Raw genomic sequence first — 16,725 nt, 5'->3', positions numbered from 1 at the left:
CATAACAGTAACCCCAGTGGTGTGGTCAGACCATCACATAATACAGTTTACTATTGAACATCACCCTATCAAGCAGCTCCCTAAAGAAACAATCAAAATCCGTCCCCTGAATAAATTAACACCGGAGAGGATAACTGCCAACCTGGATTTTACAAATCTGCTCCACAGTCAAATGGACCCAAACACTCTAGTAACCCAGTACAACAAAACGATATATGAAACACTTGACAGTATTGCCCCATGGCGCACCAAATCAGCAACCAAAAAGCAGAAAGCCAATTAGTTTGACAAAACCATCATGGATCTAAAAAAGAAAGGGCGCAGACTTGAAAGACAGTGGCGTAAATCAGGGTCTGAGGAGCACAAATCTAGCCTAATTTAACACATCAGACAATACCAACAAGCAATAACCAAGAAAAAATCAGACTTTATCTCGCACAAAATAACTACAGCCAACAACAGAGCTGGTCAACTCTTCCACACAGTGGAATCACTCTGCAATCCTTCCTGCCTAAAAGCCCCAACCACATTCTCCAGGGAAAGGTGTGAAGAATTCTCTGCCTTCTTCACACACAAGGTGTCTACCATCCGTGCCAGCATTACACCAACATCAATTGACCACTGGACTTTGCATCTGCCTACTACCGTACCACCATGGCAAGTCTTTGACACTCTGAGTGAAGAAGATTTTGGAATTCTCATTCAAAGTCTTCGCCCCACTACCTGCGACCTGGACCCTGGCCCACCTGGATCCTTAATGCAGTGCCCAGAGCTGATCAGGCCAGCACTTCACAAAATCACTCAGTGCTCCTTGCAAAGTGGACTTTTCCCAGAAGAACTAAAGAAAGCAATCATAAAACCCCTCTTGAAGAAACCATCACTAGATCCTGATTCTGTAACCAACTACAGACCTGTGGCGAACTTACCATTCCTATCAAAAGTTATCGAGAAAGTAGTCGCCAACCAGCTGGAAGCCAGGCTTACAGATAACAACATCTTTGATACTTTTCAGTCAGGATTCAGGAAAAGGCACAGCACTGAAACGGCATTAGTCCGAGTAATGAATTATCTACTTACTGCAAGGGACAAGGGTGATTGCTCAATTTTGATTCTTCTTGACTTGTCTGCAGCATTTGATACTGTGGATCATGAAATACTAATCCAGCGACTGAAGAATTACTGTGGCCTAAGGGGTATTGTTCTTAGCTGGTTTCAGACCTTCCTATCTGGCAGGACACAGCAAGTATGTCTGGGCACACACTACTCTAATCCAGTGCCACTTCCCTATAGAGTTCCACAGGGTTCTGTACTATCACCATTACTCTTTGCAGTCTACATGCTCCCACTGGGCAAAATAATCCAGAACTATGACCTAGGATACCATTGTTATGCAGATGGCACACAACTGAATCTGTCCTTCAAGCCTGGCACCCAAGACCCATCAGCATCCATAAATGCGTGTCTAGTGGATTTACAAAATTGGACGAACACCAGCTGGCTGAGGCTGAACTCTGACAAAACAGAGGTGTTGGTGGTAGGTGGTCCACACATGATGGATAAAGTTCAAAACGCTCACCACCTCAAACTAGCAATTGGGGGAGATACTGTACAGTATAAAGACTCTGTGCAAAACCTTGGGGTGATCCTGGATGGAAATCTAAAAACTCAAACAGCAGATATCAGCTGTCGTCAAGTCTTCCTTCTTCCATCTAAGAAATATAGCGAAAATCAAACACCTTAACCCAGCTGAAGACCTACCTGCCCTGGTTCATGCATTTGTATCCTCCCGCCTAGACTACTGCAACGCCCTGTTCATTGGATCTACAGAAAAGGTTCTGCGCTCCTTACAGCTAGTACAGAATGCTGCAGCCAGACTCCTAGCCAATGCCCCCCGCAGCTCACACATCACCCCAGTACTGCAAACTCTTCACTGGTTGCCAGTAAAATGGAGAATCAATTTTAAGATCTGCCTGCTGACATTCAAGGCTCTACACCACATGGGACCCAAATACATAGCGGATCTATTGGAACTTTATGCCCCTCCACGCACCCTCCGCTCTGCCAACAAGATGAAGCTGATTATTCCCAGGATAAACTTAACATTTGGTGCTCGGGCCTTTTCCTACGCAGCCCCTACTCTATGGAACTCACTTCCACAATCAGTACGAGAGGCTCCCTCTCTGGACAGCTTTAAAAAAAAGGCTAAAAACTCACCTCTTTTCCCTAGCCTTTGAGACTGCATAATGCAGGGTCACAGCGCTTTGAGTCCCCAGGGAGAAAAGCGCTATATAAATATTATTGTTATTGTTATTAACAACACTAGATAGGCAGGGTAAAAGTGACTCCCTTTCCCAGCTGGAGTTGGTTCCAGGATGATGCGGAGTGATATACACTTCCACCGCTTCACCCAGAACTACATAGTAAGTCTGGTCTGCAGGGAACGAGAGATCTGTAGCCGTAGCTGCTGCACTACAGACTGGCAATCGCCGCTGGAGGAGTCACCTTACAGGTGAATTACTTGTTTTTTTGTTGGCAGGAGCCACCACTGACACCAGGAATGTTAGGGGCACAGCAATAGTCAGTGTTTTAACGAGGAACTCTGTCTAATGTATTTTTTAAAGGAGAAAACTCTGCCTGTTTTTTTGTGGGTGGGTTCAATGCAGATTATGTATACTTTTGGGGGAAAATGCTGTCACATTAAGTGTATTTTGAAAGAAACACTACCAGATTATATGTATTTTGGGTAGAAACTGTGCCAGTTCATGAGGATTTTGGGGGGAAATTTTGCCAGTATATGTGTAAGTTTAAAGAAACTGCTGCCAGATTATCTGTATTTTGGAGGGAAGCTGTGCCAGATTGTGTATTTTGGGGAGAAATGCTGCCAGATTACATGAATTTTGGGGGAAAATGCTGTCAGATTATGTATATTTTGGTGGGAAACGGAAAACTGTGCCAGATTGTGTATTTTTTTACCATGGGAACCCCATTTATTAAAGCCAGCCCTCCACCATGTAGTCTAAAAAAACGTGGTCCTCCATGCCAATTAAGTTGGACAAGACTGACCTAGGTTAAAACGGCAATCGAATTTGCTGGTTACTCCAGAGCGATGTAAAGTTATAAGAAACTTGTATGCAAGCAAGTTTCTTATTACCTGGAATTGTTTAGTGCCTCGGGTCTGGTAGCCATAGACCCCACAAATAAATCCAACTGCATCCCAAACTGTAAGCAATCAAAGGGCATGCCTTCTATAGTTTACTAAATTAAAATAAATAAAAAATGTGCAACATCTAAACAGTTACATTTTAAGGGCATAAATAAGGATTTGTCAAAAACTAATATGTAAGGCAAGTACATTGTGATAGGTCAAGCATAGGCAGCCTGTAGTGAGCTGGTTTGCTATAGCGCTTGGGGATTACAGAGGAGAAATTACCCTGCCATAGTTTCTTGCTCTGTTGGAGTTCCCACCTTATCTATGGTGTTCCCACTCCTTTTCTTTATAGCATTATAATCAAAAATTCAACAGAGAAACTCAGATCTTCTGAAAGTAGCTGCAGCAGGTGGGTGAAACAGAAAGATCCCATTATAAGGAATGTACCTGTGAACAGTGAAAATGCCGCCGAGACCCGAGCAGAATCTGTTACTTCCGGGTCTTGGCGTTTGTTCCCTGCCGATGACTCACAGTTCACACACTCTGATCGACATAGGGCGCGTTCGCAGTACGCTCTCGGCAAGAGTAAACAATATTCCGCTGACCCGCTCAGCTGATTGGAGCCGGGTCAGCTGATCACTTTCTGACAGGGCCTTGCTGTGTGATTGGTTGTGCGGAAGGTGGCCGGTAACTGATTGGAGAATGATTGATATTTAAATGTGCAGAGTGCTCCCAGTCTTCACCCATGATAAGCATAGCTTTGGCTAGTTGCTGGGTGCACACTTTGATCATTGTTTGATATTCTGGACTTCGACCTCGGATTGTATCTGACTACTCTGTTGTGTTTAACCTCTGCTTGATTCCTGGATAACCCTTTGCTTGCTGCCTGAACCGACCTCTGCTGGTTACTGGACTTCGCTTGTTTGCTGCCTGAACCGACCTCTGCTAGTTACTGGACTTCCCTTGTTTGCTGCCTGGACCAACCTCTGCTAAGTTACTGGACATTCCTTGCTTGCCGCCTGGACCGACCTTGGACTGTTATTGGATATTCCCTGTATGCCGCTAACTCTGGACGATAAGTGTAAAGTCTACTCTCCTTATCAGTCAGCTAACAGTGTGCATATACTCTCGCATTACTTGTCATATATCATCTGGTACTTCTGTTAACTGTTCACATAATCTTGCATGCAGACTTAAGGAACTGTGTCATACTTACTTCTCTGTCAGCTTGTATGCCTTACTCACTTAAGTACTAATTAGGGCCAGCAAGTGGTGTGCCAGGCAGAGATAGCTAGGTGAAGAGCGAGACCTATAGCCTAGGCATACACGCTGACTCCTCAAATTATATCACCAAGCCTTACACCCATCCACAAAAATGCACACAGAGTACTAGTGTAACTCTCCAGCGTCTACCAAAGATGAAATGAGTACTAGGCATTAGGGATGGTCAAGGAGATGCAAATAATTTTGAGTTGATGCAGTATTATGCAAATGTATACAGCTTGAAAATGGACAAATTGAATTTTACCTCAGACGGATCTGATTGGTGCATGTTCAAGCTGCAGAAATTTGCATAATTCTGCATCAACTCGAAATTATTTGCATCCAATCAGCCATCCATACTAGGCATGCCAGTCCCATAAATGTGCCAAGTTTTAAAGTAGAACTATAGTCAAACAAAGAGAGCAGCACAGGAAATAAAATGTAATAGTAATATCGTCTTTTAAAATAGCCACCATATCAAAATATTACATAGTTAACATAAAAATGTTGTAGATTTTTCATATTACCCATTCTAATGCAGCACAGTAAGCACAGAGACACCATGCAAACGTGGTATAATAAGACACAAAGGTTGATCTCCTAAGATTAGAGAACAGTGGACTAGAAATTTCTTTACGCACTTCTTATTGGGAACATGAGTCAGTTGGACATAATTATTTAATCACGCATTTATTTTGAAAACAGCACAGCACTGGCACACGGATCTGGCACTGGAAAATCTGAGTAAAGGTGCTGATTAATGTGGATATATTATTAGATTGTCTTTTAAATTGATTTAATAATTTAGAACCTTATGTTCTGCTTTGCTACAGTGTAATTAAAAGCATCTTCGGAATGTGCCAATTGCTGTCCCTAGTGACATCATTGCCAGATTTGTAATTACTTTTTTTTAAACTTTATAATAAATAGGTAGAGGGTCAAACTGACCCTCTATACTTATTTACCTGGAATAGGACAGACATCTGGGGGTCCCCCTCATTAAATTCATGCGTGGGTGTAGCTACCTCACTTGGGCATTGGTGGGTGGGGATATGAGCCTTTTGTCCTTAACATGGACAAAAGAACAAGTGGATGTGTGGGTGTGGGTGTGTGTGTAGCAATTTTCCTTAATGTTGATTATAAGATAGGAAAAGAAGTAGCCCCCTCCCCAAAGCCTTTATTGAACCATCTGATTCTAGAACTTGCTAGGTCTTAATGCTTGCGATTCTCTGCACAGTCCAGAGGTTTCCCAATCCACCCATAAGCCAACTGTTCCTACCAAAGATCCCTCTGAACATATCTGACAAGAGGCTAGTGAGACATGTTCTCGCAGCCAGGACCCCCTCTTTATACGAGCGACTTCTTGCTACTGTGCAGGTGTGGCCACACTTGCGCATGTGCAGTCTGGACACTCTTGTATTTGGATAACAGCATGGCTGCAAACAAGAAGACCGTCTGCGACAGTGGCGGTGGGGTCAAGAAGGACATGGAAAGACTAGACAATCAAAAGCTTCCCTCGCTTACATAAGTATGTAACCTTTTTTTAATGTTACAGGTTTGTTTTAAAGGACATCTGAGTTAAAAAAGGTTGGTCCAAAAAAAAAAAAAAAAAAAGAATCTATACATATTTGAAAGGACAACTGAAGTGAGAATTATATGAAGGCTGCCATATTTATTTCCTTTTTATACAATACCAGTTGCCTGGCAGTCCTGCTATTCTATTAGGATGCAGTAGTGTCCGAATAATGCCAGAAACAAGCATGAAGCTAATCTTTCAGATTTGACAATAATGTCAGAAACACCTGATCTGCTGCATGCTTGTTCAGGGTTTATGGCTAAAAGTATTAGAGGCAAAGGGTCAGCAGGGCTGCCAGGCAACTGGTATTGCTTAAAAGGAAATACCATATTTTGCGCCGTATAAGACGCTCCGGAATATAAGATGCACCCAGGTTTAGAGGGCAAAAACCAGGGGGAAAAAAATATACATACTAAACCTGGTGCGTCCATGTTCCAGGAGCGTCTTGTACATGTTCTAGCCCAGATGGTGTCCTCGTGTATCCCCATGTGTCCTGATGTGTGCTCCTGTGTAACCCATGTCTGCCCCATGTGTGCCTAGCGTGTCTGCCCCATGTGTGCCCAGCGTGTCTGCCCCATGTGTGCCCAGCGTGTCTGCCCCATGTGTGCCCAGCGTGTCTGCCCCATGTGTGCCCAATATGCCCCACTCCAATATGCCCCCCCAGACCTCCTCGCTCCCCCCCCGCTAGCCTCCTCTCCCTCCCCCTCATCTCTCCTGGCCCGCCCTGTGCTGTAATGTATAGCGGCAGCTTACCTTCCAAGCGCCCGCGGTGGATGCAGACATCGGTCTCCACGCTACTTCTCACTTTTGTGTCCGGCTTGTACTGATGTCATCAGTACAAGCCGGACACAAGAGCGAGAAGTAGCGTGGAGACCGATGTCTGCATCCACCGCGGGCGCTTGGAAGGTAAGCTGCCGCTATACATTACTGCACAGGGGGGGGGGGGGGGGTCAGGAAAGACGAGGGGGAGGGAGAAGAGGCTAGCGGGGGGTAGCGCGGAGGTCTCCCGCTATACATTACTGCACAGGAGGGGGCCAGGAGACGCTAAGGGGGAAGCGGACAAAAAGGCAGGGAATTCCCAACATGGCGGCGGGTCGGCGCTTCGTATCGACGGGCGTTCGGAAGTTGGGGATTCCCTGCCTTTGCCATTTAAGACGCAGGGACTTTTTCTCCCCATTTTTGGGGGAGAAAAAGTGCGTCTTATACGGCGACAAATACGGTATGTATGGCAGCCACCATATCCCTCTTGCTTCAGTTGCCCTTTAAGTAGGCAATCCACAGCAGAATCACTGTCTCCATTTCCCCCCACAAGATTGTTTCCCTGGAAATAAGTATACTAGGTACTAACCACAAGTAGTTAGTGACCAACTGGAAAGTCATCACCCGTGCATAGACAGTTCGCTCTTGGACGCTGCTCTATCAGCAGCAAGGGGAAACAGAGATAGCGATACAGGAGTGGATAGCCTATTTAAAGTAAGTATAGATATTTAAGCCAAAGTTTTCAACTCTGGAGTCCTTTAAAGCAAACCTGTACTGGCAGGAGAACAAAAAGTTAGATACCGTATTTTCTGCCATTTAAAACTCACTTTTTCTCCCTCTAAAAAGGTCTTAAACGGCGAATGCAGGGAATCCCCGACTTACAAAATTCCAGCCGCTACGTCGGGGATTCTCTGCATAGGCTTCCCCTGTGTGGTCTGCTCCCTCTACCGTGTCTCCTGCTCCCCCTATAGAAGTAGTAAGTATAGCGGCAGCTGTCTTACCTAATCCATGGTGCCGGCAGGGAACACAGACCTCCTGTTCCGCCCAGCTCCCAGTAATGGCTTATGCTGATGCTGCGATCAGCACAAGTTGTTTACTAGGGGGAACCGTGCAGAAGGGAAGAGGTCTATAATCCACGCAGCCGCCATGGATTAGGTAAGACACTGCTGCTACTCACTTCTACTCAAAGGTGAAGGTGGAAACAAGGGGAGGGCGAGTGGACAAACGGATGGGAAAGGAATGAGGACAGAGTGGGAAAGACAGGGGACACCTGGGAACAGAAGGCGGCACACAGGGGACAGAAGGGGACACCTGAGGACAGAAGGGGAGACAGAAGGACACCAATTGAGGGAGAGCATGTACAAGACAGTCCTGGAATATGGACACACCAGGTTTAGTATATGTATATTTAAAGGGTTTTTGCCCTCTAAACCTAGGTGTGTCTTATATTCGGAAGAGTCTTACCAAGGTAGAGGGAAGCCTCTGGAGAGGTTTTCCTTGTCCCCCTCGACCCCCCTCCCCGCCACTGGCCGGCACCCGTTGATAGTTTGTGGCCATGCTCCCCTTTGTGAACGAGCGCATTATACTTTGTGAATTTTCCAGCTGCAATTTCCATTGTTTTTTCACATTTGCGATTCTGCAATTTTTCCTATTCGTTTTTTTTCCTTGTGCATGTTTTGTAAATGATTTATTTCTGGATACCAATGAAGTTAATTTACATTAAACTGTATGTAATTAACCTCATAATAGCATGTGATTTACAAACCAAATGCGATTTTTATGCAATTAAATTGACTCATATTACATCCAATTTGCACATCTCACACAAAAAGAAATGCAGCACTGTTGCTCCATTTAAAGCTGCAGGAAAATTGGATCAGAAGAATCACACAACACAACTCACACGCAATGCCATTCAATTGCATTAGATGTGCGGCAGATGCAAATTTGCACAAAGGAAAACCGCACGGAAATTCAGTCATGTGTGAAGGCCCCTTATTGTTTGAACATTGATAGGAGAGCTCGTTCTTTCAAAGATTGAGCAGATGGTAGTGCAGAGAGCCACAGGAAGGAGTGACACGAAATGAGGCTTCCCAGCATTGCACTACAGCCAGAAATTGAGATTTGATATGATCAAGTGGGGAAAATTTTAAATGACAGAAAACCAGGTAGATATTGATAATTTAAGACATCTAAGTGTTTAAGGAACGCGCAAGAATTCTTTAACTTATAAGAGCAAAGTGAAACTTTCTTTATAGATGGATTATGCTAATTGTTAATATGTTATGCCGTATAGAAAACTCTGTTGCCATTATACCAGTACTTTGGGCAGGATTTTTGTGATATACTTTATTCTTATACTTTTAAATAATAAGAAAAAAAATTGAAATAGTTACAAGATGGATAAGGCAATAGACTGTATATTTACCCTTGGTGAGCTCCAGTTCATTTTAGGAAAAACACTGCCACCCAGAGAATTAATAGCTTCCTGCACTTTTATAGAAAACTCTGGGAATTCTGGTGCCTGCAAAAATATTTCCAAACAAACAAGAATACTTAATTAGCTTAGTAAATTATATCATAATAAACAATGTAGAGTCAATTACATGCACTTAAAGCGGACCCAAACCAAACTTTAATTCAAAATATTCAGGTGCACCACACTGACACATACAAAGATAAATAAACACTCCTTCAGGCCTATGAGCATTTCAATGCATGCTTTTCACCCTTCTCTTTTCATTACTAGGGTTATACAAGTGGCAGACATTAGCAATTCCTCCTTTGCCAGACACCTCCTTCTCCACCAGTTTGCCAGTTTCTGTCCCGGCAATATGAAAGGAAGGGAGGGGTTCCTCCAATAAATGTAATGTATTTTATATTTGTCATCATGCAGCTGAAAAAAGGCTGCTGTTATTATAAATTTAGAAAATAGATTTTATTTCTGAAATCTTGTATTTTTAATTTGGGTCCACTTTAAAAGAACTCCACAAACATTAATTGGATTAGGCATTGTGTGTGTTTGTTAAGGGGGAAGGGGGGCTTTGTATTAATACCGTAAACATTGTGTTGTTCCTTCAGATGTTATAAGCTGCTAACTTTTCATGTCCATCATACTTTCACTCTCGCTATTTATCTGATGCTATCAAAACAGGAGTATTACCTAAATAGAAATAGCTGCCTGCTGAACAGTGACAAAGAAAATTTCAGACAAGAATAGGTGGACATTACTTGGGAGAAACTATTATTGTTAAAGCAAACCTGAAGTGTAAATAAACAAAATAAAGAACCACGTCCTCCTGGCACTCATCAATGCTGCACACAGATCCCCAAAAATGTCAGATTTTTGAATGTGACCCCCTCCTCTTCATGCATGAGTGCGTCTGAACTGCACTTGAGCAAGTATGGCTCAAAAGATTTTTAACCTCCTGGGCGTTATGCCGGAGGGTTTGCAGCCGACAGTGCCCCATTATACATTTTATGCGATCGGATAGCTGTAATAGCTTCAGCTAGCACTAGGCTATCTAGTAGTGGTGGCCGGCATCCTCAGATTACTTTTGATCCCCGCCGATCACCGCTAAATACATTACCCAGCCTGGATCCAGCAATCGGCGCAGCCTCCCCGGACAGCTCCGCTGTTCTCTATGGGGAGGATCGCACATGATGTCATGACGTCACGCGCAGACCCGATCCTCCCCATAGAGAGGACGGAGATGTGCAGGGAAGCTGCGCCGATCGCTGGATCCAGGGGGGGGGGGGGGGTAATGTATTTAGCGGCGATCGGGGGGGATCAAAAGTAATCTGAGGATGCCGGCCACCACTATTAGCTAGCCTAGTGCTAGCTGAAGCTATTACAGCTATCCGGTCGCTTAAAATTATAATGGGGGACTCCTGGGGACAGCCGGCAGTATGCCCGACACAGTGTCGGGTATACCACTAAGCAGGTTAATATAAAAACATGATTTTTATGAGACTTCAGAGTCTTTTTAAAGAGAACCAGAGACGAAGCACCCTCATGTATTTTATTACATTTATCAGTGGGAACATGACAGTAAACACCTACCCTGCTTTTAGTTTTATTCTTCTCAGTCTAATCTATCTGTTATCAACTGTGATAAGAATCCACCGACTGATTCAGTCTAGGTTTGACCTGGAATCATTATAGCTGAGTCACTCTTCTGTGGAGTCTTTTCAAGCCCAAGCCTGCCCCCTCCTGGCCCAATACTTATATGGGAGGGGCTGCTGCTGCCGAAAAAGAAGCTCTGAAACAGACAAGTGTATCTGTGTGCAGTGTACAGCCAGTCATTATCTACTGCAGGGGTGCCCACACTTTTTCAGCTCGCGAGCTACTTTAAAATTTGCCAAGTCCAGGAGATCTATCAACATTTAAAGTGTTGCAGACCCCGCCCCCCCCCCCCCCGTCACGAATAGCCCCCAGGTACAAGTGCCTCCAGTATAGGTAGCTAAGTATAGGTTCCTTCAGCAAAGGTAGCTGGGTACAGGTGCCTTTAGCATAGGTAGGTGGGGATAGGTACCTTTAGCATAGGTAGGTGGGGATAGGTGCCTTTAGCATAGGTAGGTGGGGATAGGTGCCTTTAGCATAGGTAGGTGGGGATAGGTGCCTTTAGCATAGGTAGGTGGGGATGGGTCCCATTAGTATAGGTAGGTGGGGATGGGTCCCTTTAGCATAGGTAAGTAGGTGGGGATGGGTCCCTTTAGCATAGGTAAGTAGGTGGGGGTGGGTCCCTTTAGCATAGGTAGGTAGGTGGGGGTGGGTCCCTTTAGCATAGGTAGGTGGGGATGGGTCCCTTTAGCATAGGTAGGTGGGGATGGGTCCCTTTAGCATAGGTAGGTGGGGATGGGTCCCTTTAGCATAGGTAGGTGGGGATGGGTCCCTTTAGCATAGGTAGGTGGGGATGGGTCCCTTTAGCATAGGTAGGTGGGGATGGGTCCCTTTAGTATAGGTAGGTGGGGATGGGTCCCTTTAGCATAGTTAGGTGGGGATGGGTCCCTTTAGCATAGGTAGGTGGGGATGGGTCCCTTTAGCATAGGTAGGTGGGGATGGGTCCCTTTAGCATAGGTAGGTGGGGATGGGTCCCTTTAGCATAGGTAGGTGGGGGTGGGTCCCTTTAGCATAGGTAGGTAGGTGGGGATGGGTCCCTTTAGCATAGGTAGGTGGGGATGGGTCCCTTTAGCATAGGTAGGTGGGGATGGGTCCCTTTAGCATAGGTAGGTGGGGATGGGTCCCTTTAGCATAGGTAAGTAGGTGGGGGTGGGTCCCTTTAGCATAGGTAGGTAGGTGGGGGTGGGTCCCTTTAGCATAGGTAGGTGGGGATGGGTTTCTTCAGCATAGGTAGGTGGGGATGGGTCCCTTTAGCATAGGTAGGTGGGGATGGGTCCCTTTAGCATAGGTAGGTGGGGATGGGTCCCTTTAGCATAGGTAGGTGGGGATGGGTCCCTTTAGCATAGGTAGGTGGGGATGGGTCCCTTTAGCATAGGTAGGTGGGGATGGGTCCCTTTAGCATAGGTAGGTGGGGATGGGTCCCTTTAGCATAGTTAGGTGGGGATGGGTCCCTTTAGCATAGGTAGGTGGGGATGGATCCCTTTAGCATAGGTAAGTAGGTGGGGGTGGGTCCCTTTAGCATAGGTAGGTAGGTAGGTGGGGATGGGTCCCTTTAGCATAGGTAGGTAGGTGGGGATGGGTCCCTTTAGCATAGGTAGGTAGGTGGGGATGGGTCCCTTTAGCATAGGTAGGTGGGGATGGGTCCCTTTAGCATAGGTATAGGTAGGTGGGGATGGGTCCCTTTAGCATAGGTAGGTGGGGATGGGTCCCTTTAGCTTAGGTAGGTGGGGATGGGTCCCTTTAGGATAGGTAGGTGGGGATGGGTCCCTTTAGCATAGGTAGGTGGGGATGGGTCCCTTTAGTATAGGTAGGTGGGGGATGGGTCCCTTTAGTATAGGTAGGTGGGGGATGGGTCCCTTTAGTATAGGTAAGTAGGATAGGTGCCTCTAGCGTAGGTAGGGATAGGTTGCATTAGCATAGGTAGGATGGGTGCTCAATCACTTACCTCTCTCCAGCGGCGATGTCTGGTCTCCCCTCTCGGACTCGGAGCGTTCCGGTGTAGCGTGAGCAGCCCCGCATGCGCAGTAGGAGCCAGCGTCCTGTGCAACCACCGTCCAGCGTGTGCGCGTGTGCCCGGCGCCGCCAGCCAGCCATGACGTCGCGTCATGGCCTCTTCAGCCGCGCCTCCTCTCTCTTCCCCGCTTCCTATTGGCCGCTATTGGCCGGCGGCTGGCAGCAAAATATGATGGGAAAGCTGCCGGCCGCAAATTGTGATGGGACGCGGCCAAGAGGCCGCGATCTACCAAATAGGCGGTCGCGATCTACCGGTAGATCGCGATCGACCTATTGGGCACCCCCGATCTACTGTATGCAGTTTCATTTCTATGAGAGACAGTTCCTACAGGCAGCCACACAGCATACCAGAATAATAAAGTTGAAAGCAGACAGATGAAAGGCTGCAGCAGCCCTGCTTGTCTATAGTCTCATAGAGGCTAGACAGCATATCCAGAATAGTTTATAACCTGGGAGCAGAAGAGATATGAGCCGGCGGCCATATTGGATATTTCCTGGAGCAACAATGGATGAAAAACACTCAAAAAGGCACACCAGAGTGGCGAAATTATCAGGTAGAGCATTTATTCTTTACAAGCTATCAACTGATAAGTTTATTTTGTGTGAATCGTTCATCTCTGGTTCCCTTTAAGTCAGATGAGTTTGCTGGCCAATCAAGCACAGTCAAGCATGGTCATTAACCACTTCCCTACCACTGTTTTTTCCCCTTCTGTACCAGAGCCATTTTAACATCACACTCCTCCCATTCATTCGCCAATAACTTTATCGCTACTTCTCACACTGAAATGATCTATATATTATTTTTTGTGGAACAAACTAGGCTTTCTTTGGGCAATACTTTTTGCTAAGAATTATTATATTTTATATACATCCTCCAAATATTAGATTTCTCTCTTATACTTTTTGACATAGAGCCTGAACAAGCAGGCAGCAGATTAGGTGTTTCTGACATTATTGCTTCAGGTGTTATTTAGACACCACCGCAGCCAAATAGATGAGCAGGGCTACCAGGCAGCTGGTATTGTTTAAAAGGAAATAAATATGGCAGCCTCCATATCCCTCTTGCTTCAGGTGTCCTTTAACATCCTATGTCCATGAGTAAGGTCCTTGCTTAAAGCGGACCCAAACCAAACATTTTTTTTAATTCAAAATATTTAGTTGCACCACTCTGACATACAAATATAAATAAACACTCCTTCAAGCCTATGAGCATTTCAGTGCATGCTTTTCACCCTCCTCTTTGCATAACTAGGGTTATACAGGTGGCAGCCATTAGCAATTCCTCCTTTGCTGGACACCATCTACTCCACCAGTTTGCCAGATTATTTGCCGGCAATATGAAAGGAAGGGAGGGGTTTCTCCAATAACTGTAAAATATTTTATATTTGTCATCATGCAGCTGAAAAAAGGCTGCGATTTATTATTATAATTTAGAAAATAGATTTTATTTCTGAAATCTTGTATTTTTAGTTTGGGTCCACTTTAAAGGACAACTGTAGCAAGAGGGCTATGGAGGCTGACATATTTATTCCCTTTGCAATACCAGTTGCCTGGCTACCCTGCTGATCCTCTGTCTCTAATACTTTTAGCCATAGACCCTGCACAAGCATGCAGCAAATCAGGTGTTTTTGACATTGTCAGATCTGACAAGATTAGTCGCATGCTTGTTTCTCGTGTTATTCAGAAAGCCAAAGAGATAAGCAGGGCTGCCAGGAAACTGGTATTGTTTAAAAGGAAATAAATATGACAGCCTACATATCCTTCTCACTTCAGTTGTCCTTTAAAGGTCAACTTGAAAGCGGATCTTACCGTAAGGGTTGCCGTGTTTTCATCATCTGACCACTGTTGGAAACAGAGAAAATATTAGTTCAACATTGTGCAAATTTTAAAAACATAAAACTAGAGCCAAGTATTTTTATATACAACTGGTAAGTCTTGGCTAAATGTGCACAACACAATGAAAGCTTAGCCAACTTTATACAGAAAAGAACAGTGAAATTCTAAAACATATTTAGGATGAAGACATAAGGGTTTAATGCACGAACACAGTGAATCCAGCGCAAGAGACTTGGGCGCAGCCGGCGCCACCACAGGCCATAATAGGAATTATGACTATAGCAGCGCACAGTGAGCAACTTCGGCGCCGTCAGAAGACGGAGCTGAAGTTAGTTTTAAAACACAATAATTCGGCTTCCAGCAATTGCTGGAAGCCGAATTATTGCATTCCCCACCATCCATGGTGGCCTGGAGGGGGAACAGTATTTAACATGGCCGGGAACTTGCACAGGAGCAGCCAGCTGTACCCTGTGCCCAAGTCTCCCGTGCAGATTCCTCTCGTACGCCTAATGCACGAAAGGTCTGTAATTCAATTGGTTCTAACGCCTGGGGAGCACTGCCTGTTACACTGTTAGCTCTATGCACATTACTGGAATAATGCGCACATTGCTATGCATCGTGTGCCCTTAATAGTGAAATGGGCAGTGCTCCCGTCATTAGAACTGGTAACATTGCTGTGCGCTGTCTGCGCACGGCATAATTACAGCCCTTTCGACCTTCAGGCCCTTAAACTGGATCCAAGATGAACTTTTACTCATTGCATAATTGTGTTCCTTTCCTATTGTTTGTAGGGAATTCCTCAAGCCAAATACTTTTTTGTTTTAATACTTTTATTTCCTATAAACTGAACAAGCCTGGTCCACAGCATTTCAGAGAGCCTTGGCATTTTCAGACAGTAGCAAGGGCTCATGGGAGGTCAGTCTGGGCAGGAGGAGGGGGAGGTATTACTAGCCAGATATTTCAGAGGCAGAGGGGAGGAGGGAGGAGGAGGGGGGATTAGGTTTATTTTCACAGGCAGAAAGCAGGAGAGTGGCTTCCTGTAGCGGCGATGTGTATTGCCGTTACCAGGGGAACCGCTCTCCTGCTTCCTGCCTCATCACAGCAGCCGCGGGGCGAGCTGCTGTAAAGCACAATAATACGCATGGAGGCAGAGAGGAAGCGACCGCCAGCTAAGGTAACGGCAGCGGCCGCGGAGGGGGCAGAGCGTATGCTGGGGCACTATACTACCCATACTGGGGCACTATACTAGCTATGCTGGAGCACTATACTAGCTATAATGGGGCTATAACAATAACAAGTAACTATAACAAGTAACCTGTCTATATATCTTATCTAAAGTTTAGATAGTTTACACAGCAAATCTAGCTGCAAACAGCGTCAATAGAATATGATTAGATCTTCCTGTGATACAATGACAGCAGCCATTTTGTTTGTAAACATTACACACAGGCAAGCTTATCTGCAACTGCAGCAAAACCTAATCCGCCTTCCTCCTCCCTCCTCCCCCTGAAATCTCTGGCTAGTAATACCACCCCCTCCTCCTGCCCAGACTGAGCTCCCATGAGCCCTTGCTACTGTCTGAAAATGTCAAGGCTCTCTGAAATGCTGTGGACGAGGCTTGTTTAGTTTATAGGGAATAAGAGTATTAAAACAAAAACAAAAAAGTATTTGGCTTGAGGAATGCCCTATAAACAATAGGAAAGGAACACAATCATGCAATGAGTAAAAGATCATCTCGGATGCACTTTAAATTTTGCTTGGTGAACAATTATGCTGTTTGTTTTATGAAATATGCAAGGATAAACATTTTTCCAAGCTTATTGTTTGTAGATTATGTTTCATCTGTTTCTAAAAACAGAAGAGCAAGATGCAAAAGAGGCAAGATAAACGTTATATTGGTACAGGGTTATAACTAAGTTAATCAAGCCTGTTTTCATTTGCTAATAGTGGTAGGCATAAAGCAGTGCTTTCTACTTTCATTCATTATTTTCAGAGGTCGAAGACTCA

The 16,725-nt window shown here is 45.1% G+C and overlaps 1 protein-coding gene across 2 annotated transcripts in view; it reads right to left on the bottom strand.

The window, feature by feature from the left end:
- The window catches only part of LOC137563539 (translation initiation factor eIF2 assembly protein-like), a 101,253-nt gene that overhangs the window by 74,325 nt on the left and 10,203 nt on the right, over positions 1-16,725 (bottom strand). For both annotated transcript variants that reach the window (XM_068276127.1, XM_068276128.1), the window contains exons 4-5: positions 14,692-14,724; positions 9,175-9,270 (exon numbers count right to left, since the gene is read on the bottom strand). In XM_068276127.1, the coding sequence (XP_068132228.1) occupies positions 9,175-9,270; positions 14,692-14,724 (129 nt within the window). The remainder of the gene's footprint in view (positions 1-9,174; positions 9,271-14,691; positions 14,725-16,725) is intronic.

Source organism: Hyperolius riggenbachi, chromosome 3 (genome assembly GCF_040937935.1).
Source record: "Hyperolius riggenbachi isolate aHypRig1 chromosome 3, aHypRig1.pri, whole genome shotgun sequence".
Lineage (NCBI taxonomy): Eukaryota > Metazoa > Chordata > Amphibia > Anura > Hyperoliidae > Hyperolius > Hyperolius riggenbachi.
This window is presented reverse-complemented; position numbering and strand designations above follow the sequence as displayed.